The sequence below is a fragment of the Anoplopoma fimbria genome, chromosome 6, assembly GCF_027596085.1.
Source record: "Anoplopoma fimbria isolate UVic2021 breed Golden Eagle Sablefish chromosome 6, Afim_UVic_2022, whole genome shotgun sequence".
NCBI lineage: Eukaryota > Metazoa > Chordata > Actinopteri > Perciformes > Anoplopomatidae > Anoplopoma > Anoplopoma fimbria.
Window position 1 is genome coordinate 13,647,552 of NC_072454.1, and position 23,574 is coordinate 13,671,125.

Here is a 23,574-nt window from a genome sequence, read left to right on the forward strand (position 1 = left end):
AATGACCTAAACTATTTTTAAAGAGCACCAATATTGAATTAAGCGCAACAGTTACAAAATTCTATTTATATTTATATTTTTTTTTTGTTAAAATAATGCCAACAGAGCAAATTATTAAATTATAGTACTTTTGCTAAATATGCATTAAATCAGCCTTTTCCATCAGAAATGATGCAAACTCACAATATTATTGTTTTTTTCTCTGATTTTCATATCTTCTAGCTTGTGAATGAGATTTCCCAACAGCACTGTCTTCCCTGTTGTCTTTGTGACTGATTAGTTATATCGACATTAAGGTCGTTCATGCGTAAACGTTTTGAATAACTAACTTAAGTTACTAGTCGTCCACATTCACAAAAATCTGTATAGTATAAATTCATATCCAAAATCTTCTCATTAACTAGAGTAAAACACATGTTGAGCCGTCTGGCAACTGTTCCACTCTTGTTGTCGATGGAGTCTCTGCAATGGTTGTTGCTGTGATATGATGGGTTATGAATATTTTATCCACATCTGCCAAGAAGATGATCAGGTGCCATTTTGTATGTTGTCTGTTATTGTGGGTCCTATGGGCCTGGGGCCATTGACATCAGCCCACCCTGAGTAGTCTCTGGGCCCCAATTGAAGGCCTTTGCACTGGGCTCTGGGATGGGCTACACAAAGTTGTTGGTGATTTGCCTCTGGTGCTCAAACAGGTCCTCAATCTCTGCACTGTATGCATCACCTATTAGGGAAAAAGGAACATAACAATCAGTAACAGTGGAGGAGAGAAGTTAAGATGAAGTGATGAAGAGAAAAAGGATTTTCTGTCCTCACCTGCATGACATCCATACATGTAAGCTCTGTGGCCATCATATTTGCACCGACATCTCATGACATTGTTCATGAAGTCAGACTCAGCCATGTCCATCGAGGGGTTGACTTCCACCTGCAAGACGACAGGATACCAACGATTTAATATATAACATTGTTTCTGACCTCATGACTTGCAGCTGCATACTTCATCAAACAAAAGTTATTTAGGTAACGGGGATAATTTATCACTTTGTTGCCCTCACTTTCTTCTAATACTATCTCCAGCAGGCACATGGTCAAACAAGGACTACGTCTCCCATAACTGCACACACAGAAAGCCATTTGAATAATAAAGAGCAGTTGGATGTAAAATTGTTAGAGGGCCTGTTATTAAACAGCACTCGCGGCTGGTATTGTTTTTATAGTCAATCCCTTTCTCATCTATAAAAAGCTGGATGACTTTTCCATACAGTATTTCTGTTTGAAAAGATAAATACACTGAATGATGTTCCCTTGGTAGCCTACAGCTCAGCATGTGGGCTGAATAACATGTGGCGGTGAAACACTTGCTTTTACCATGCAAAGCACGAAACATACTGGTAGATATTTAAGGAAAGCTCATCGTTAAATACTTTATAACTTGTAGGAAAACATGTAACAAAGACCCTTCTGCCCACACAAAACATGATAACTGGCTGCATAAGAGGTTATGTAACTTTACAGTTGAGGTTCATGGAATGTGGTTGCTCCTCACACCAACGTAGGTATGCAATAATAAGGACTGAATTGGTCTGAAATTGAAGTCTGTTGCAATAGAGTAGTTATGCATAAGCATGTTTGTTTGCATTTGTCTGAAATACTCTGAGCGCTGCCATACACCATACTAATAGTCTGTCATTTGCAGAGCAGCTCCATAACTGCTGATACAACCGTTCTCTTAATCTGGTCTGGTGATAATACTCAGGAGCCATTTACTCTAATAGCTGCTCTGTAAACTGCTACACCCAGTTTAAATACATGTTACAAACAGCTACAGGGAAAACGGAGGCAAACTACACTAAAAAAGGCAGAAAACTAAAAAAGAACTTAGTGAATGCACAAAAGCTGTCTATTAATTTTTAAATTACAGTGTTGGACCAGAATGTACGAGGCTTTTGATGAGGACCCGTTCAGTGGCAGAATGTGTTGCTCGGTGAGAAAGTGGCAATAAAAATAAAAACAGGGCAGGAGGAATTCCTTGGTGGCAAATTAGCCGTTGCTAATGGAAGGGGGGGACGAGCTGCTGTTTGACTAAAGGGAGGCAAAAGTTAATTTGGGTAATTGGTGTGTTTCATTAGCATTGGGTGGTTCAAGGGTAGGTCTTCTGAATCCTTCTGTAAAGCTCCGGATCAGAAAGGTCACGCATCGTCTGCACTTTACTAGATAAATGAAAAGATGCAGTAGAGAGAAGGAGAGCTGTTGTAAAAGATGTTTGTATTTTTCCAATTCTGCAGCCTTGTGGAATAACTTTCTCCCTGCTTGGCTTTCTCTGTGTTTTTTCCCTTGTTCTTCTCAGTTAAATTTGTTTTTGTAACCTTAGTGTTTTTCTCCTCATACGACCGTGACCTTTTCACCTTCAGTAGTTCTTCCAATTTCGTTCTCCCATTCTGTCCTCTATCATTCATGCCTTTTTTCCGCCTCAACATTGTGCTGTAGCAATGTATGACTTTATAATTATACCCCGCTCGACATGCTTAAAATACATCTAGTCAGCACATGAATTTATGTATATATATATATATATATATATATATATATATATATATATATATATATATATATATATATATGTGTGTGTCGCGTCTGTTATGAGTAATTTAAATAAATCCATCTTCAATAGAGAGTAGAGAAGTGTAATTACAAAAACTCAGTGACCTTTCAGACAAACAGGGTGACAGCAGTAATTATCAGACAGCAAGTTACACTGTAACCAATCTGCCACAGCTTGGAGGTAATTGGCAGCATGAGATCTGAGAAGTGCTGCGTACATGGTGGGATCAGTAGTCTGAAGTGGAAATGGATTATAATGGGAGATGGCGTCCTTGATGTGTTTTAGTCTAGCAGCCACAATGACTCGACTGATTGACCTGGGTCAAAATAATGACAGACAGAGGCATGGTTGAGGTGATGACTGTGATGATGAAGGTGGAGAGGTTTTACTGAAATAGACGGAAGTCCACCTTAAAATCCTGTGAACCTCTTTCTCATTAACTAAATTTTAGGCCTTAAAGCTAAGGCTGGTAATCTAGACAAAGTAGCAAGAGTTTGCTAGATTTAAAACACTATCCAACCGAAAAACTAAACCCAGTGTTGCCAACTCTTTTCCAATTAAAGTAGTTATCAGTCAGTCATGGTTTGATGAGGGGTTATGTGTCGCGCTATTTCCTGGCTTGGAACAGTTGGAGTCTTATCATCACCATGAAGTTACAAGTTAAGGTAAGGTAAGTTGCAAAATTAGCACATTTCTAAAAATGTCAAACTATTACTTTTAACACAAAGTTATGGTTATTGATTTATGCGACATGAAGAAAAATACTGTTAAATGTACCTAAACTGCAAAAGGGGGGTAGTAGAGAGAAATAAAAAATGACTTGTGACCTGGAAGATGTAATCTCCTGGCCGTACATCCGTTACGTCGATCCACTGACAGTCGATATCGTGGCGATACGTATCCCAGCATCCCACAGAGATACCCTGATCACCCATATTATAGCAGGAGAACCGCTTCTGGAGTCCTAACACACATAAACGCACACACACACACCAACAGCATTATCAATCACAACATCAGAGCTCATTTAATGCCTAGCATTCCCTGTTAATTCTAAGAGCCTTTAGCTTTCTGAATTGCATCAGACTACATATGAACTCAGTTTGTTATGTATTTCATCCATGATATAACAAGTAAATGGAGAGTGAACAAACAACAACAGCAGTGATATAAAACATTAACCACAAAGTAAGAATCTAAATAGCTGTAGCTGAAATATTGATATTAATTTCCTGTCACTAATGGGAAAGAGTATTTCACTGGGACTCATGAATAGTGGTGAACATTACCTTCAGGGCAATAAGTGTCCTCCAGACAGAAACTGGCCTTGTGTCCTTCTGCAACCCTCGTGCCATTCAGAGTCAGCAGGTCGTAATGCGTGAACACCTCGATACTGTGGTAGTGCCTGACGACAGAGGGAAAGTCCAGGTGAGAGTGTGTGTATGTGTGTGTGTGCGTCTGCACGTCTATGAGTGTGTGCATTTACGCTAACAGAACACTGGCTCCCTATGGCTCGTATCCTAGTGACCTCACTGCTTGAACATGAGCGTGGGTGTCACCGTAACACCTCTCACAGAAGCTTGTTTTAGCCCCAGCCTGGTTGAGCTGTTTACTCGTTCTGAGTGAATAGAGGGCTTTGAAACACACGTCCATGGATCTGATGTGTTGTTGTAACAAACCGAAAAGGACCTGATCGTGCATGGGCTACCCTGTCCTTTGTATTCCACCGAACCTGTGGTAACTGGATTGGTTCAGCCGTCATTTCCACAGACACATGCTGCAGGGCGGCAAATTAATCTGGAGAGATTACAACACTGTCTCAGGCCACCCGTGACATACTGGGACACATGTCACACAGCCAATACTGTGGGCTTCAAATGGCTCCTTCTTCTCTCATGACGACAGGCCTCAAAGTGGTCTCGTCATCCGACAAGAAACTAACTTACTGAGGGGAGCAAGGGGAGGTAGAGTGGAATTTGTTAAGAGTAAATCTGAGGACAAAATTTCTTCTATTTACAACTAACGGACAAAACGCAGCCAAGGCCTGGCTGAGGACAAAGGCTCTGGTGTTGTTAATGCCCGTGTTGCATTCTACCTTCAGCCCCCTCGTCTAACCATGTGTACACTGGCACAGAGATCACACTTCAGCTTGTTTTCTTTCCTGGTAGCAATTGAATGCAATTAAATTAAATATAACTCAAATTACACAACGTGGAGGGAGCTATGTCATTTTTGCACGTAAAAGCAATTTTGTACCAGTAGCAGGTGTTTGTAACTCTAATTTTGACAGCCTCTAAAAACCACAGCCCACCTGAATTCAGGACACTCTAAACCAGTTTTCCTAAAAAACACTTTATACCACAAGGGTAACCACAAAATCCCACTTATAGTAAGTACTTCAACAGTTCTTTCCATTGCAACAACCTAAGCAGTGAACGCCTGTGGGATGCTCTACCTGTGACACTGGTGCCATGTCCAGCTCTCTCTTGTTGATTTGGGTCTGAAATCGGAGCGACCCAGGTTCATAATTCGGGAGGAGAAGCGCAGAAGGCGTCGGTGGCCATAAGGCCAGTTCATCCTGGCAGCAGACGAGGACAGACAGTTCTCCTCATTGGCACAGGTCAGCAGGTGAAGGGGTCGGTCCTCCAGGTAGGCTGTCTCCTGGACCAGCTGGGCGTCCAGAACGAGGTCAGGTGCCGCTGAAGCAGGTCAGATGTGAGGGGTAATGTTAGGATTCAACCAGATATAGAACCAGAGGAGAATACTGGGAGATTCAGGTAGATGGCTCGACTTACTGTCTGAACAGGTGACCCCAGCGGCCTTAGTTCCACCTCCGCGAGGACAGTGGACGTGGTTGTTGCGGCGGCACTGTTGAATAGAAAGCTCTGTGCCCACACAGTGAGTTCCACTGAGAATCACATCACTTGCATTTGAGTTACCTGGCCAGTACCAGGTCTCCTGTCAAAGGAAGGGCGTGGGGGTGGGGTCACAGGACAAAGACAGCTTGTCAGGTTTTCTATCAATGAGCAGTATCATAGCTCATTGTCCACCACAGTGGATACAGGGGCTGTGACTATGGATTGGCCTACATGTGTTTATCTGTTTGTTCTTTCATTTATAACTCAGACACTGCTGATGTGATTTTGACACATTTTGGAGGAATGATACCTCTGAACACTCTAGTCCGACTTTTTCAAAGTTACACTAATTAGTTTAAAGATGGGAGTGTTACATTGCTTGTTCATTCCGGACATCATGCCCATCCATTTAGATCCTGATTATCAAACTTTGATAAAAGTTTTCGAAATTACCCAGATTAAGGGGTGGCACTACAGTCAGAGATCAAAATGACATGATTGCTGCCACCTTGTCAGTTATGGATGAAGTGTTGGTAGGGAGGCTGTTACCTGATGAGCACTGGCAGCAAAGCCCAGGCCGAGCTGTCTGCACAACACCATGGCCTCGTTGATGCCCCAGTTCTCACTGCAGACAGAGCCCCAACGCTTACGACCCCCAACCTCCATCAACACCTCCACACGGCCTTCTGATGGGACTCTACCGCCAACAAGTCGCACCTGGAAATCCATTAAGGATTAAACTGGTGATGCTTTATCAGTGAAAGCTGATGAGTGTATGTCTTGTGATACTATTATAAGTTTTCATACCAAGTTCTCTATTCCTGTGTTAGGGACGTAACAGCGCACTGAGGCGTCCTGGCTGTGTTTGAATGTCCACGGTTGGACTTCCCGGAAGTAGCAGTCTAGGATGGAGCGCTCTGACCCCATACACTGGACACTGTTCATATGGATAGGTCCTGTACCTGAAGAGGGAGGAGGAGAAGAGGTAGATTTAAAGAATATGCTGACAAACATAAAGCAGGGAAATACAGAAGCCAGAAGAGCATGGTCATAACTGAAGGGCAATATTTCTTGTGCGCAGTCTGAGGCCACCCAATGTAGAAACAACGGCATCAGCAGACTTTATCACGCAAAGGAGCACACACACACAAGCAAGGCTCTGTATTTGTTTCACATGAATGTGCTTTCTCTATTTTCTGTCAGGACACAATGCTCCTGCAAGCCAAGCAGCAGCACCACCAACATCTACTTTAGGGATCCGTCACGCCTCATTACCACCATTCTGTTGCTTCAGGCACAACAAAACAACATGGTGTAAAGTCCAGCACCCTGGGTGAGCAAACGAGGGGAAATCCGTATCAACAAAATAAAATACTTTGACTAGTAGTCTTTTGCCATTTAAAACCAGATAATCTCTAAACGCCATAGAAGATGGTGGAAACAAAAAAGAAAAAGCTGCTGCTATAATGACTGCAGTAAATTAAAACACACAACTAACTATGGCTTCAGTGTTTTCTTAAAACAAAAGGCACAAACTGAAAACTTGGACTGAGGCAGCTTTGAAATAAACACAACCAAAACCTCAAAAACCAGTGGGAAGAAAGAAAAACCAAGAAAGAAGGGCGAGAAGGAAGATGACTGAGATGGTAGCGACCAGATTGCAGCCTAACCCAATCTGTCTCTGTGTTGGTTTTGGTAGATTGTAGGCCTGCTTCCATACTGGTCACCATGCGTGGGTTCATACGTATGAAAATGACACATCTAAACCACTTCCGCCTCTATCTGCACCGTAAAGGCTACCAACTAGATCCAAACTCCCACTGTTTAAGTTATCAAGTCAAACACAGGGGCCCAGTCGAGTGATCTTTAAAAAAAGCAGTGACATGCTGTATTTAAGTTTAGGAAATCCACGAAAACCAGAAATAAATTCCAAGAAACTGGCCACAAACTCTTTAAATGCGCACACACACACACACACACACACTTTAATTCTCCCTGACCAATTTCACAAATGATCAGATGATTAACTTCATCATAAAATGTCTAAAGTTGACAGACAGATACCTCTATGAGAGCAATATTCAGGCAAAATATAAATGTGGTAGTTTAAATTTAGTAGATTGAGCTTAATTACCATATAATTTGAATTGGCAGATGCCACGGATCATTTGGACGGATTAGAAAATTGACTTTCGGGGATGGAAACAAGTTAACATAGGTCACATTCTTGTTGAGAATAGCATAAATAGTTGGTTGGTGGTTACAAGGGAAACCCTGTTCTTTTCCTCTCTGAAATTATACTCTGTTTTAGGCACATTAATGTAGTCTGTGTATTTTTTCTTTCCATGGAACGTCTCTTTCTATGCCTCTAACAAAAACTCTCTGTCATCAGTTAGATCTGTGTTTCTTAGCCAGCTGCTAAAATCATGTAATTTTCTAAATAGTTCTGCCTGCCTTTGGGCCTTTTAGACGGCAGAAGCCAACCAGCATCAACATAATGTTTCCTCTTCCTCTGTCAACAGGAGCTGGATAACAAGGTGACTTCTTCGCTTATCCCAGAGGGGGATACTATGTCCCTGTGTGAGCCTGCATACCACCTGTATACCGCATATGTGAAAGCAAGTGTTTCAACAAATCTGATAAGTGAGACCACATTCGAAGCTAGAATCTCTGACAGGCAGACTTTCAATCTCCCTCTTCAGCCAAACAGCCAGTCGACCACAACCTTTATCACATTTGGTCATCATAAATAATCCTCAACATGCCCGTGTGAGGTCTGGTTGCTCTGCTGACTGAAGGAAGGATTGTTTTGTTTTTTTACATGCTGACAGAAAGCAGTTGTATTCAGGTGTAATTCAGTGTGATGTGAGGAATGCATCATAATTAATGCTTTTTGAGATTAAACATTGCACAAAACTACATTTTAAACAATTCACTCTTTCAGGAAGTCTTTCTCAGTGAGAGTTTGTTCTATCAAGGAGTCTATTTTAGACCTTTTCCAACGACATATAGCCCTGTGTTTATGTGGCCGTCAAGCACATGGAAAATTATATGTCAGTAAAATATCTAACGGGCTGCATGTTATAGAAAGGAAGCTATGAGAGGACTTTGAAGTCCAATCACCCTGCAATAGCAGTGTTTATGTAAGTGTAAGAGAGAGACGGATAAAAAGGGAGAGTGCTGTGTGTGTGTGCGTGTGTGTGTGTGTGTGTGTGTGCGCACTCCGTGTCTAAGAGAAATATGAGCATGTACGTAAATGTACATGAAGTTGTTTATGGGCCCTTTTATTGCGCAAGCACAACGAGAAACGCAAAGTGGTAGGTCTTTAGATCAAAGACTGCGTGGCTGTCTCCAAGCATACCTGCTATTTTGGTTTATGAAGGTGCACAGTGCAAACTGGCTGGGTAAGGGTTAATATAGATCAGAGGGTGTGGTGATTCCTAAATACCATCTCAGCCAGTCATATCACTGATTGAATCACTGTTAAACAGCTCTGCAAATTACATTACATTACATTACAGTCATTTAGCAGACGCTTTTATCCAAAGCGACTTACAGGAAGCAAATCACAGCCACACTGTGAACATACAGCACCACAGATCTGCAGCCAGAGGCAGATCATGTGGGGGGTTTTTTTAACACTTAATTAGTACAATGATAAAAGAAGCAAATAATAAAACAATTTTTCATGAAGCCGTTTAAGAGAAGGCATCAATCTGACACTATTTCAGTTGCAATTCGACCGTATTCACATTGTAAATTTTGGAGAGGAGGTTGTGACATGGAGAATTAATGATTTCCTGTCGATATACCAAGTTGTTGTCTTTTGCATGTAATCTAATCACGGGGGAAAAAATGGATGCTGTGCGTATCGGCCTTTCTCAAACTGGATGTTGCAGATTTATCAACATATCTGTCTTGATGCCTTCAGATGGCTGCAGGGATTAAATGAGCTAAAAGATCAGTTTTTCATATAGTATAATGCACTACTCAATACTCTTTTAGTAGATATGTCATTTTTAAATACATCTCCTGGTTCAACACATTTTCCCTGAAAACTCCAGCAACTTGTTAAGCCCCCCTTAATGCTCCCCTTAAGGTCTTGCACATACACAAATGTAGCTTCGTGATTAGATCAGGGAAACCTATTTTAGGTCTAAAATGTAAAGCTTTTTGGCCCCTCCTGCAATTAAACACCTCTCTGCCTCAGACTGTTGTAACCATGATGAACATGAATTTTGGCCCAACGACTAACAGTGGTGATTGAAACCAGATGGCAAGGGGTGTGAAGGCTGTAGCAATATATAAGTATCCCAAGAGGAGCCAACCTAACCATATTTTGGTCTTGTTAGACTCATCAAAAAGAAAGGTAGCATAACTGACATCATCTACAGAAATCCCATTTTAAGACGTTGAAAGGTCCAACACATACAAAAATACCCTATGATCAACTGAACAGCTAAACCAGCAGACTGTCATCCCACATTTCATCTTGATCGGCATGATTAGAGACCACACCCAAGCCTGAGGCATGGGGAAGCCGTTCTCACATCTCATAAGGGTGGGGACACCACTGCCGCAGCTGGATAGTGACTTGGGTCTGAGCATCACCGAAGCCGAAAAATTGAAATCAAAGGAAAAAGACCACAGAACTGAGTGAGTGAATGAAAAGCTAGCTTGAAGCTAGCAATATTATGTCTGTGGCTTTAGTTACCAAATGCCAACGTAAACCACCATGGCTTACAGTGTTACATTTTGTGTGTGAGTGTGTGTGTGTGTGTGCACATGTGCATGGTGTTTGGGCAGCTGGTAGACCTGGCACAGGACTCATTTAATCACAGCTGGAGATACTGAAATCAACACATTTGCAGCTTGACGACACACACACACACACACACACACACACACACACACACACACACACACACACACACACACACACACACACACACACACACACACACAGACAGACAGACAGACAGACAGACAGACAGACAAACACACATGCCCATGCATTATCTGATCAGTGAGGGCAGACGGGTGCGGCGTCTTAGATAAGCAAAAGACTGAAAAAATCTCCCTGTCTTCTCTGGAATGCCATGACGCACGATAAACACCTTCAAACATCCAAATTGCAGACTCAAAACACCGAGATTAAATGTGGAATTTGTCCAGAATTTCCAGTCTGATTTATGTGAAAACCTTTGCTTTGTGCAACAGCATTTCTCTCTCTCTCTCACCTTGACCCATAAAGGCTCCTTGCAGGGCATCTTTTGCGGTACCAAAGCCCAGTTCTCTGCACACCACACTGGCTGCGGGTCTGTCCCACATGTGGTCCACGATGGTCCCCCACTTTCCGTCTCGGAGCACCTCCACGCGACCTTCTCCCAGTCTGGGGCCGGCCTTCAGACGCACGGGCTGTACAGGGCATCAAAGGGAATATAACTCATCTTTTGCTTATGTGACGTTCATGAACGTTCTGATTGATTATGATTATGCCAGTCTAGGCGTGACCGTATTAATCTTACCACAACTGGATAGGGGGCCTGGGGTCTTCCTGAGGAGATGCGAGCAAACTGAGGTCCTGGCACACACTTCACAACTGCATGTCTCCCGTTCTTACAAGGACTGGGACTACGGGGAATTGACAGCTGACCAAGGCACTCTGACAGGCTGTTCTCAGTGCCCAGACAGTGAACCTTTTCTACCCAGAATCCCTTTTTCTTTGACATGATGCTCAATCTAGAAAGAAGTGAAAGTTTTCGATCATATATTTTTTAAGCTCCTGAAAACATGGTTTATAACTTTAGTTATTCTCAATAACATTTAGTGTACATGATTGAGCAACAATCAAAGTTAAAGAAAAAAAAAATAATCCTTAAAAAAATCTACAAAAAGCTAATCTGCTTCATCACAACCATCAGTTTGGTTTGATCAGATTTGATTGACTGTGGTGGCAACATAAATAACCAAAACCAAAACTTTCATCACATTTGAATCAATCTCTGATTGGTGCACAAATGTTGTGTTCATCACTCATTGTAAGAAACTGTGGTTTTCTGGGGCTTTAAATGAAGTTCAACTTGTTAGGTATAGACAGTATCTGACCTAACACAGAGTTGAAAATGTGTTGATGTCAAATATAGCTTAGAACATGATGAATTGTAGTCTTTTTATTACCTTGTTGTAGGATCTGCAACCTTGGTATCCCATATTTTCCTGTAAAGAAACCAAAGAACAGCTGTCAGTTCTGTATATTTGCTGAGGGGACACACACACACACACACACACACACACACACACACACACACACACACACACACACACACACACACACACACACACACACACACACACACACACACACACACACACACACACATATCACCCTGTGAGGTGATCTGGGTCACAAATGTCTTGTGTAGAGTGGTAGTGACTGTAGGATATACTGTAGCATCTGCTGTTTGTTTTAAATGTACCCTGGCCACACAGGAGGGATTCTGCCACAGCGAGTAGTGCACAAACACATACACACCGACTTGCTTATTACTAGAAGATTCTTCTCACTGGGGCATTTGTTGATGTCTTAAAATAGTTACAGCTCAGACACAGGCCTTATCAAAAGGATGAATCATACAGCAGCCATATATATATATATATATATATATATATATATATATATATATATCTTCTGTATATAAAACCAGAATGAGCTACGAGTGCGGCTTTGTGGTGAGTGAAAGGTTAGATATAGTGATGCGGATGACTGGCAGTTCAAGGAAGAACGCACTGTTCTTGTTCTCTTTCAGCAACTTCACTTCCTGTCTCCCTTTCTTGCTTTATAGGTTCACTAGCATATATTGTATACTGTAATGTGGGCTGCTTGCTATTTACTGTGTTTAGGTAAATAGTAAGTGGCCAGTGAATCATATGTTCCTAAGTATAAGTGTTCAACAGGAATGTGCTGCTGGGTAAGATTCATATGCATTACCCACCATTACATTAAATAAAATGAAATTGTCTTTTAAACTAACATAGACCCTTTGAATATAAGACTTCAGCATTCCATGTTGCAATATCACAGAGCTGTGTACTAACTACAGGATGTAAGAACTAAGAATGGATTACAGAAAACAAAACACAAGATATTTTGAACTATGCCGGGAACGTCCAAAGCCACACGCAGTCCAAAAGATCATGACATTCAACATCAGTGATGTACAACATTTCTGGGAAAACAGGGTTTGACCAAGCATGACATACAAACAAAAACTCTGGCAGCGCGTTGCACGTCCGAGAAATGCCAGAACAAAATAGAGATTTATGCACCAAGTGCGCTGGCTGACTCGGTAGAGCGGTGGAGAGGAAAGCCTTCTGTTCTCTTGGCAGACACGCAGAGCAGACATGCCACACAGACCATGCCAGGACATCCTCAAACCACTGCAAAGTGCAGGCACCACTGCAGACTTTCACATCAATTACACCAGAACACCACTCACAAAACACACACGCTACAACCAGACTGATATTTTAAAGGGATTTAAAATCAGCCCAAAATTGGTACATCACAGATAAACCAATGAAATAAAAATGTAAGTTCATAATGCATTAGGTACTTTAGGGACTAACATTTAGGAAATTCTCAGACGACTAACAATCTGGTTTCAGTGGTATTCCACTTTAAGGAAACAAACATGTCTAAGGATATTTGTATGAAAGCACAGGTAGATAAATATTTGATTTTCTGACTCTAGTCACTACATTCCCGTAAAGTGAAACCAAAACTTATAAACAAACCGAGGATGTTGGACTCAAGAGCAGCATGTCTTTCACATGATGTTTTGTAGTTGTGTTTAGTCATGGACTGCTGACTGAACGCTTTCCAAAATTAAATAACAACCTGTTTCTTGATGCTGTAAGTAGTCAATGAGCAAGAAGAGACCTCTCATCAAAAAATATTAGCATTTGGTCAGGAAAAATACTTTCATGTCAGAAATGATTTAGCAAATAGAGATGTTTTGCTAATAACACACATGCTATTTTTGAACAACACCATTCAAATGGAGTTCAGATCGTGTTCAAAGGCCCCATTTGAGGCACAAATGCTGCTCTGAGCAGACTCAATTATGAACATCTGTAACTAAATGTTTGACTTGATGAGATAAAAAATCCCTAATTTTAAATTATGCGCAGGGCTCTTAATAAAGCCGTACGTGGGGTCACGAGACCTGCTGTTTATTACGACTGACACTTTGTATAGAATTTAACACTTTTTCTTTACAATGTCTTGAATTACACTTGTAAAATATCTTAAATGTGTTTACCATGTGGTTCTACAGTAACATGCCATCAGGGATATACAGTGAGGAGCATGCACACACACAGTTTCCCATGAGACAAACATGTCTGTGACTTGTTTGTGACCTCACCACAGACCAATCAGCTAACCATTTTCCCTCTTCAGAAACCAACAGGACTACTACAAGCTATAAATGATAGCCTCAGCCTCCAGGTCTTTCATTTGACTGAAGCACTGTTTGCTAATGTTGAACTTCATTCAAAACAATTCTTAAAAGTCACATGTTTAATACATGAAATCGAATAATTACAAAAATGATGTCTTTCTCTTACTTATGAACTAATTCTATATAAATACATGTAACTGTAACTGTTTCTCTACATGCTGTGTGCTGATGCAATAAACTGACAGCCTCTGTATTAGTCCACCTCCATAGCATTCATCAGCCTTGTTTAAGAATGCACACTGTGTTTTCAGCACTTGTTGTGGAGCCAAGAGAACAGAGGCTAATGATAGGGAGTCCCAAGCCGGTTAAAAGACAAGTATTACACCACTGCTTGGGTTGCATCACCCTCACACTGCTCACTGGCTTTATTTATAGGTCTTCTGGTTTCAATATAAAAGATAAAAACAGACAAAATCAAAAATATAAAAAGCAGGGTGCAAATCAGATTTAAATAATGTTTTGACATAAAACCCTTTATTTCTTTTATTAATTAAGGGTAATTATTGTTGCTGCAACTAACAGTATTTATATGCATCAGAGAAAACGTCACTGTTTAGGGGCTTGAGAATATTTTATCAAAATATAATACTATAGTTTAGTTGAGTTTAATGTGCTCCTTTTAAAAATCTTGCTATTTATTGCTGAGAAAATTGGCATGAACTAAAAATGTTGACCCTTTGATGCAACATGCTGGGAGTACTAAGAATGCTACATTTTATGACCATTATATCTTGGTTTATAGGATGCTTACTTCGCTTATTAGGTATCAAGACTTTGAAAATATTTTTTGCAGTACACATCAAGACATTCTCTTAACAGTGGACCTAATGCGCAGCTAAACACAAATTTAAAAAAAAGGGCCAAGTTGAAACATATTGTTCTTGAACAGAGCACACTGTGCCAATAAGAAATATGTTAGAAGATTTAATTTTGCCTAATTGAAGCTTCATTGAGACGGATCCTTAATCTAAAATAGTTGCAAAATATATTCGCATGCAGACCAGAGTGAGCTGAGAACTACCAATGCTTCAACTTAGTTTTGAAAGCCTGGTTTATGTTCCAGATCACAAAAATAGCTATCGGCATGCATACAGAGATCAAGAGATGGTAAAATAAATTATAGAGAAGGTCATTGAGGAAGATCACACGGACATCAGACAGGAAAGCCAGACTCGGTCACTCAAAATTTCACACAAAATCCTGAAAATGATACCCTCATAATAAGAAAATTTCAGCTGAAGCATAATTAAAAATGAAATGCCGGCTAAGTCCCCAAATCACTGCGGTGACAGAGGAAGACAGACAGCTGCTGACACAGCGGGCCGCGCTGCAAACTGCAGCTGTAATTGGACATATTTCACACGAGCAAGCGAAAATCCGGCTCGTCTGACTGCTGCTCTTGTGCTTTCTCTCCATCTCCTCTTTCTCTTGGTACTCTCTTCCTCCTCCTTCCATAACTATGTCTTACTCTCTCTCACACACACAGCTATAATTGGGTGTGTATTTTTTTCACTCTCAGCAGAAACCCCGTAGAGCCTGGTCCTGACCAACCTGTAATTACAGCATCTTCAGAGTCTCAAGCAACAGACGCAGGGAGGCATGAGACATGGCATGGTCCGGGGTTTTCTAAGAATGGACTGAGAGACTTGGAGTAAGGTGGAGAAACGGCTAAATTTGGTCGAACCATGCAATACAATCCTACGCTTTTCTGGCAACAGTTTAAGTGGAATATGTTACATGAAAACTGAACACCATATTGTCTCGCATCCAACCGTTTCTCTTTAACTCTGCTCAAATTTTGTAGAGTCATTATAATTACAGTGGCAATTTCAGTCAGAGGGCAATCCTTACAATTACCCATAAGTAAAGGCTGAAACGGCTTTACATATATTCCAAGTATTCTTCTGGTTGTAACTGGAAGTTGTATGTAAACATCCCAACACAATAAAAAAAGATAAGGTTTCATCCTGGAAACCAGAGACTGTAAGATAACTTGAGTTATCACTAAAATACCTTTACTGGCATCCAAGACGTTTATGCATGTGTACACCTTGAACCAGTTTGAAGTCAAAAACACATATTGAGAGACAACAAATATGCATCTGTGGAGATAGAAAACAGGTACAGATTTGGAAACAACCATATCATCGTGGTTCCAAACAGCATAGCGCCTGAGGTTACAGCAAAACAGCAGGTCATACCAGGCGGACCAAGATGTATCAAGTCACAACCGCTTCCATGCCAGAGCCTTATAATTTACATGCACAATAAAACAAAAATCCTCATAATGGCATACGCCCGCCCAAACTTTTCACTTCACATTTAGAAGCAGATATGTTGGATACGCACTTTGTTGTGGCTTTCGGTTGGAGACCAAAGGGGCCCAATGAGTGCTATTGTTTAAGTTTCTTTTCCTTGACCTTAGGAGGAGATTTAAAAACAACACTGAGCAGATACCCTGCAGGCTTCAGTCCAAGTCCTTCAAGCTACAGCAGCCCTGTCCTCCTTTGTCATATCTCCCTTCTTGGTGAGCAGCCAAATCTCTTATGTGACACCCATACAAATCCACCCATCTAATTCCTCACTCAACTATTACTTGTAATTTTCCTCTCCCATTGTTTGCATTAAGTGGTGAATCTGTACTGCGATAGAAAATCAAAGAGGGGCATTAACAGCTGCACACCTGCAATGCGGGAAAGCTGTGCTCTAATAAATTATCCTGTACAGAGTCAGGCCAGGCTGTTTGACCACAGCTCATCCTGAGGATCTTTTATACTGAAGATATGATTTCTGATGACGCCCTCCTCCAACAATAGAATCCAGTTATAGAGTCACTGTGTTCCCAATAACAGAGTTCAGCGGAGATGGCTTAATGCAAGGGCAACGCAGAAATCCTTTCAGTGAGTGAGCTTGTTCCACTAGGGATGTTTAGAAAGTCAGTAAAAAGTTAGAAAAGTCTATAAAACAAATTAGTTACCCCCTCAACAGTTGAAGCTTTTCAGTAGAAAGAGGAATCTAGCACCTACAGAACAGAGCAGATGTTGCGGTCTGTCGCCAGTTAAGTCAGAATAAACCCGGCCAAGAGAGGGAAGAAATAGCTAAACTGTGAATCTGTGCTAGTCGGCAGCGCTCCAGGAACCAGATCCAAATGGGTCCCCCTTCCACTGAGGATGGCAAATGGTAAGATACTATTCATTCTTATAATAGCAATGGAGTACTTCTCTGCTAATGTGTGGTCCTTCTGTGGCAGAAGAGCAGAACCTTACCAAAATACACTGTCCCCTTTTCTTTCAGCAGGAAAAGAGGAAATATAGAAAGAGACACCTAAGTACTATGCATTTAAGTAAATGACTCATTGGAGGAGTGTTTCCATGAGAGAATGCACGTATGCATGCGTGGGCTGCGACTTGAACCTCAACAGTTTAAAGAAAGAATGGTTTGACATTTTGGGAAAATCACTCTCCTGTCAAGAGTTAGAGAAGATTGATACCTCTCTAACATCTTTCAGTTAAATATGTAGCTGGACCCAGCAGGCGATTAGCTTAGCTTTGCATAAAGACTGAAAACAGGAGGAAACAGCTATCTTGGCTCTGTCCAAGGGTTAACTACCAAAACCAGCTTTTTTTCAAACTACTCAAACAAAATATAGCACGTTCATTTGTAAGCTTCAGCGGTTGATTGATTTTGTTACATTTAGACAGAGCCAGGCCTGCTGTTTCCTCCTCTGTCCAGGCGTCATGCTAGGCTAAGCTAATGGCTGCTGGCACCAGATATTAGATATTAGATAGATTTTGTATTATACTTTTTAAGACTGTGCCTTATTTTGGAAAATTCTCGTTTGGCTACATTAACTTAAGACCAAATTGAACACTGATGAATTGTGAACTGAGAAACTGAGCAGTTTAGCTTGTGTTGTTAAATACACATTGAACACATTTCTACGTCCTCTTAAGTAAGGTATTGAAAGAAGCATTGTTTCGGTATTGGTACCAAGACTTAAGTATTATATTTGCAACACTATAAAAATAAATATTTCAATTACAACAAGCCCTAGTACACATCCACACCCCCACACACCCCCACACACCCCCACACACACACTGGTAGCATGTCACACACGCTGTTGAAGTGGGATGTAAAAGGGAAGAGATGCGTGGAGGACTCAAGCCTGCAGAGAATGCCCTGCCAATAAGACGAGTGGCTTCGCAAAAACCCTCATCCCAGTCTCCAACAGCAACCTCTGTCCCACACATAGTATCGATGGAACAGTTAAAGCACAATCAGCTTCGATATTACACCTCAGCAAGGGAATCTAAAAGTTAAAGTGGAACTGTTTGTCTGAGAGCTGCAAGCTGGAGATAGCATCAGAGAGAGAGAGAGTGAGAGAGGCAATGAAGTGAGCAGAGGTGATTTGCCTGGAGAGAGGTGTAGAGAAAGGGCAGTAGAGAGGGAACAGGGATTCCTTTATCATCATCCTGAGGCTGAGGAAGGCAGGGGGGAGTAAAGGGGGACACAGGGCAGAAGTGGCTGGGGGAGGAAGATAAGCCCAACAAAAGGCTTTTACTCAAAGTGGCTCTATGGGATGCCGCATTGTTGTTTTATTTTTCAGGATGAGTTTTTGTCCTATAACCAATGAGATGAATGGCAAGCATGTTGCCCTTCTGAACTACAGTCAACGGTGTAATGTAATCTAACAACCTGAGTTCACATAGATGAAATGTGTTGCTCTCAGTGCAGCTGACAGGCAAAAAATCATACTCACTTATATGTTTTGACATTGTGCTGAGTCGCCTCTGGAAAGCCAAGCATCCCACACACAACTCGGCTGCTGTTGAGACTCCAACCCATGTCGCAAACCTGCCTCCATCTCCCTGCATGCTTCACTTCCACCGCACCCTCTGTGATAAGGCTCTTCCTCTTGGTAGCCATGAGGATGGGACGAAGACGGACCTCCTCGATTTGCACCTTACTGTTACCCTTTGGGAAGATGCACATCACATCTGCTGTTACATGCCTTTCTGAGGATAACAGAGAGATGTATTAGAATTAAACTGCTGTACCTGGTGGTGTCTTTGGAACCTGGGGATCTCCTGTTGATGTCCGTTTCCATAATAGCCATATCCTGGATGCCTGCGGGTGACCACAGGACCCTGCCACTGAGGTGCGGGGCTGCCATTAGGCCTTGTGATGGCGGGGATGTGGCCTCTACCGGCTGTCTGGTCCAGCCTGCGCGCCGGGCTGCACACCACCCCCAAGTCTTCAGAGTGTTTACAGTCATTCACCCCCCAACCGTTGTGTTTGCATTCTTTCAAGGACTTCTCTGTCCCGTCACAGCGTACATTATCCATCCATATCGGGCCTTTTGAGAGGATAAACAATTATTACTTTATTCAGTTGGACTTGCATTGATTGTTCAATAGACAGACTGTGCATTGCATCTACACAAGGGCCCCCGAATCAGTTCCCTAAAGACCTAGCACTTGACTTTTACTGGCATGCTGATTTAAGGTTGCACCTTAGCGGCGTGTTTAGCGGTTGATACACAGTATTTTACAAGGCAGGGCGCTGTAGATCCTGCTCCTTGAATCCACTCAACCTTCTCTTTAATTTGGATTTAAAAGCAGCAGTAAAGAATGTCTATAAACCACAGCAAGTGTTGCACAACTCTGGCAAGCGAATGCTGTCATTATTCTAAAACAAATGCCCCTTTTTGGCCCATACATTTGCTCCGCCAGCGTGCCAGGCGACCTTAACGAGATGTACACTCCAATCCCACAACAAGTTATCTTTGTCACTTTATGATGTTAGTTATTTTTGGATGTCTTAATTGGTGGTCTTTTCACGAAGCCTTACATTTAGTGTGTTGTGGGGGAAGCACACTGTAGCATTGAAGTTCTGCAGGAGACAGGTTACAATAAACTGGACTGATATGGAAGCCTGCCCTTGAGTTTAAGAAATCTTAAGTCTAATAAATGACGTTGGTAATCCTAACCGGCCTTTTTCAGAGCAGACATTTTTTACTTTTTGTTGCAGGTAAAGCTCAGGTGTAATTCATACAATTAAGTACTTCAAGAAGCACTACCCTGAGCCTTCCTCGTAGCACTTACTGTATTCGTATCAGTTCGCTGCACTTACTGTATTCGTATTTGTTTACTGCAATTATTGTTTTCGTAGTATTTTGCCTCTGCACTATACTTTTGCTCTGGTTTATGCTTTAAGATGCTTGTTTAAGAAAGGAGATGCACTTATGACTTCTGGTGACTAGTAGTTCTCTTGAATACCTATGTTGAACCCACTTATTGTAAGTCGCTTTGGATAAAAGCGTCTGCTAAATGACTGTAATGTAATGTAATGTAAAAATGATGGCTCCATTTGTGAGATCAGGTTTGTCAATAAGCATTGTCACTGAGCCAGCATGCACAGTGCAGAGCTCTGGAATGGACTGCAAACCTTATTTACATCATTCATTACACCTGTGGTTTCCCTGCTCATGTCACAGGCCTACCATAGCTCAGTTTGGGTTAGGCCAACTAGAAAGTGGTGACATCACTACTGGCTTATACGTCATTATGTACATGAGGTGCTCTCACCTGCTCCTTCTCCATACTTGGCGCTGTGTGCCCACGTCATGCTACTCTGGAAACCCAGCTCCCGGCACACCACGTTGGCCATCTTGATGTCCACTTCGTCATCGCAGACGGTCCCCCAGGTGTTGTTGTGCAGCACCTCCACGCGCCCTTCGTGCGGTTCTCGCGCAAAGTTGCCGGCCAAACGCACCTTGGCGGCCGGTGCGCGAGCTGCCCTGCGCTGAGGGGACGTGGTCCGCGAAGGTTCGGCAGCAGCAGGACCGGAGAGGGACAGGAGGAGGAGGGAGAGGAGGAGGAGGAGGATGGAGCTCAAGCGGAGGGTGCGGGTCATCGTGACTGAGAGGAAGGGGGCTGCAAGTCAGAATTGAAACACTGCATGATTCAACTTGCTTTTCTACTGTTTAATTAGACAATCTTGCAGGTTATTCTATTCACTTGTGTTAAATTGTACCAGTGGAGTCATTTAACTTGGGTTTTCAATTAAGCAGTCAAAAAAAGTTCAAGTTACAGGCTTATTTTCCCTGTAATAAGAAACATCCATCACCACTTTTAAATACATCCTGAAACTTAAACAACTTAGCATAAAGACTGAGTAATTCCCTTCAGGTCAAACAAACAGCCAGAAGGGATCCTGCCAGGCCTGGTTGTTAAATGGACTAATGGTGACATCCTCTGGACAAAATAGTTCAGGTAGTTTATTCAATGACTAGAATACAGCCAGCCCATCTTTTTACAGTCAGAGAGATCAAACTTGAGTTGCTTTGAAGTCCCACATTTGATTTAATTCACTAGTGCAGCACCGATTTTTGTGATGCAATGCAAGCCAAAACGCATAAAATGAAAAGGCTTACTTTTCACTCATGTCAAACATAAGTATATAATTACAGATACGCCAACACACTTTTGTATTGCATTTCACGTGAATAAACATCCCCTGAGGCTTACTAACCAGACAGAAACCGAGGCAGGCTTTAACTGGAGGTTAACAAGTGTCAAAGCCAAACGAGAACGCAGTGGTGGAGACAGACTGAAACATTAAATCACTGCATGCCACAGAACACTGAGCACGAAATACACAAAATCTGTTTGTTCACTGTGACGATAAAATTATAAAGGAACAAACCAACAACGAACAAACAAACAGACTTTGTAGACTGGCCTCAGTAAATCATATTTTCTAAAAAAAAGCTTATATTGTATAAATCCCTATACTGTTACTGCTTAATTCAATGTAAGAACTAAATTGCTAACTAAATAAGTAATTCCTCTAAATGTTTGAACTTTGGCAGTATTATAGCTAGCTGATTTTTTCTAGCTTTTTTCAATCTAGCTAAACTAAAGAATCCAGAATGGAAAAACGCATCACGACTCTGTTACACCTGTTACACTTCAGATGCACATGTATTAAAAAAAAAAAAGATACAATAAATGAAAATAACTATAAAATAAAAAATAAAATAACATTCTTTACCAGGAAAAAAAACGTAAAAGGAGAAGGTAATATGAACGTTCACTCACCTGGCAGGCAGCAAATATTGGCAGTGGTGGACGTCACTAGCAAGGCGAGAGTGACTGAGTGAAGGAGTGTGTCTACTAAATGCACTCCCTAGTCAATCCTCCCTTCTGCCCTCCTTCTCCCTATATCCCTCCCTCCCGCATGTGCTCTCTTTCCCTCTAGGTATCTTTCTCCCATATAGAAGTGTTGACGTAGTTCAAGTCATAAAATGTAAAGCTTGTTAGTTAGATTGTAACCTAATTGTCTGCACAATGCTCCAACACCTTTCCTATGAAATGTAAATATATCAATGTTTTAGGTTCCTTCCACTGATGGAGGATTTTTCATATGAACTTATTCTTCGCTGACATTTGTATAATTTTGGGTGAATACTTTTAAGCACCGCAGAATGAGCTCAGCCGTTCCTCACAGATAAATTAATCTGAAGGTGAATGTTTGAGAAATTAGTCTCCAGCAACCACAAGACTCATCAGTTTCAGAATGGAGTGTTTCGCACCTTAGCAGAAATTGAACTCATACATTATGAAACTCATTTCATGATCGAATTGTGGTCTTTTTTCTGGCCTCTCTACACCTCTCTTATCTGATAGGCTGAAGGTGTTTTATACAACTGCACTCGCAGAGCCTTATAAAACCTTAGGGTGAACGTGTGTAAAAGTACCCAACAGGAAGGACTCTTGTTCCAGAATAGTTTCAAACATCAAGCTCCAAGTGTCTTAAAGAAGCTCCCTATACCACAGGGTAGATATTTCCTTGTTGAGATGGCCGCAAACCACCAACTCTAAAATAGGCCCAGCCACACCGTAGCCATGGTTCATGTGACGGATGCGAATATGCCAAACACCACCCCTGCCCAGGAGTATGTTACTATATAGTCTAACCTATCATCATGGTACAGAAAGCATAAATGTTTGAATCATCGGTGTAGATCCAGATACAAATGAGGAAAAAGTGCTGTTTATGTCTTTTTAACCGGGATCATTTCAGTCCTCAGACGTGATCCGATGTAGGTTTAATCCAGATTTGTTCTAAGGCATTGCAACATGCTTGAATCTTGTTTATTTATTTTTGAGTCATTTCGGGAAGATTTGGGACAAATTTAACTACGTGGAAATGTTTGGCCTCATGGTGCTGTGTTGATAAACTGTATTCCAGTTCTCAAGTAAACCACAGTGGGCACCTTTTTGAGGCAGCACGGTTTATTCATAGACATGAAATATTACAATCACGACAGGGGAGGCAGGAACCGAAACATCAACCAAGACTGTAAAAACACTTAACAGTATGTAGTGTTCGTACAAAAAAAAAATCACGTTACATTTATGTGTATTTGTGTGCACACGTGTAAACTTTGAAGCTGTAATTGAGATATTTGTGTGTGCGAGTGATGGTTCGACTGGGTGGCAGAATGGTGGTCCCTCCCTGACTGGTAAACCCGAACCGGAAGAGCAGACCCCCTATTAGGGACGCCAAATCAGAGGGA

General features: G+C 41.6%; 1 protein-coding gene across 1 annotated transcript; it reads right to left on the reverse strand.

Moving 5' to 3' along the window:
* Window positions 1-653: 653 nt before the first annotated feature.
* Window positions 654-20,906, reverse strand: loxl4 (lysyl oxidase-like 4). The gene is made up of 14 exons (XM_054600348.1): window positions 20,579-20,906; window positions 19,049-19,347; window positions 18,751-18,965; window positions 11,644-11,682; window positions 10,992-11,205; window positions 10,704-10,881; window positions 6,271-6,425; window positions 6,013-6,180; window positions 5,401-5,563; window positions 5,061-5,304; window positions 3,895-4,010; window positions 3,433-3,569; window positions 817-928; window positions 654-724 (listed from the first exon to the last, which is right to left on the reverse strand). The coding sequence occupies exons 1-14, from the start codon at window positions 20,904-20,906 to the stop codon at window positions 654-656; spliced, it is 2,439 nt and encodes an 812-aa protein (XP_054456323.1).
* Window positions 20,907-23,574: the final 2,668 nt, after the last annotated feature.

Bases quoted from the DNA above. Each gene is read 5' to 3' on its own strand.
- loxl4 (XM_054600348.1), bottom strand. From the start codon at position 20,906: ATGACCCGCACCCTCCGCTTGAGCTCCATCCTCCTCCTCCTCCTCTCC. The intron at 11,683-18,750 runs GTGAGTATGATT...GTTTCTTTACAG, and splicing joins CACAATGTCAAAACATATAA to GAAAATATGGGATACCAAGG. The intron at 6,181-6,270 runs GTATGAAAACTT...ATGGATTTCCAG, and splicing joins ACACAGGAATAGAGAACTTG to GTGCGACTTGTTGGCGGTAG.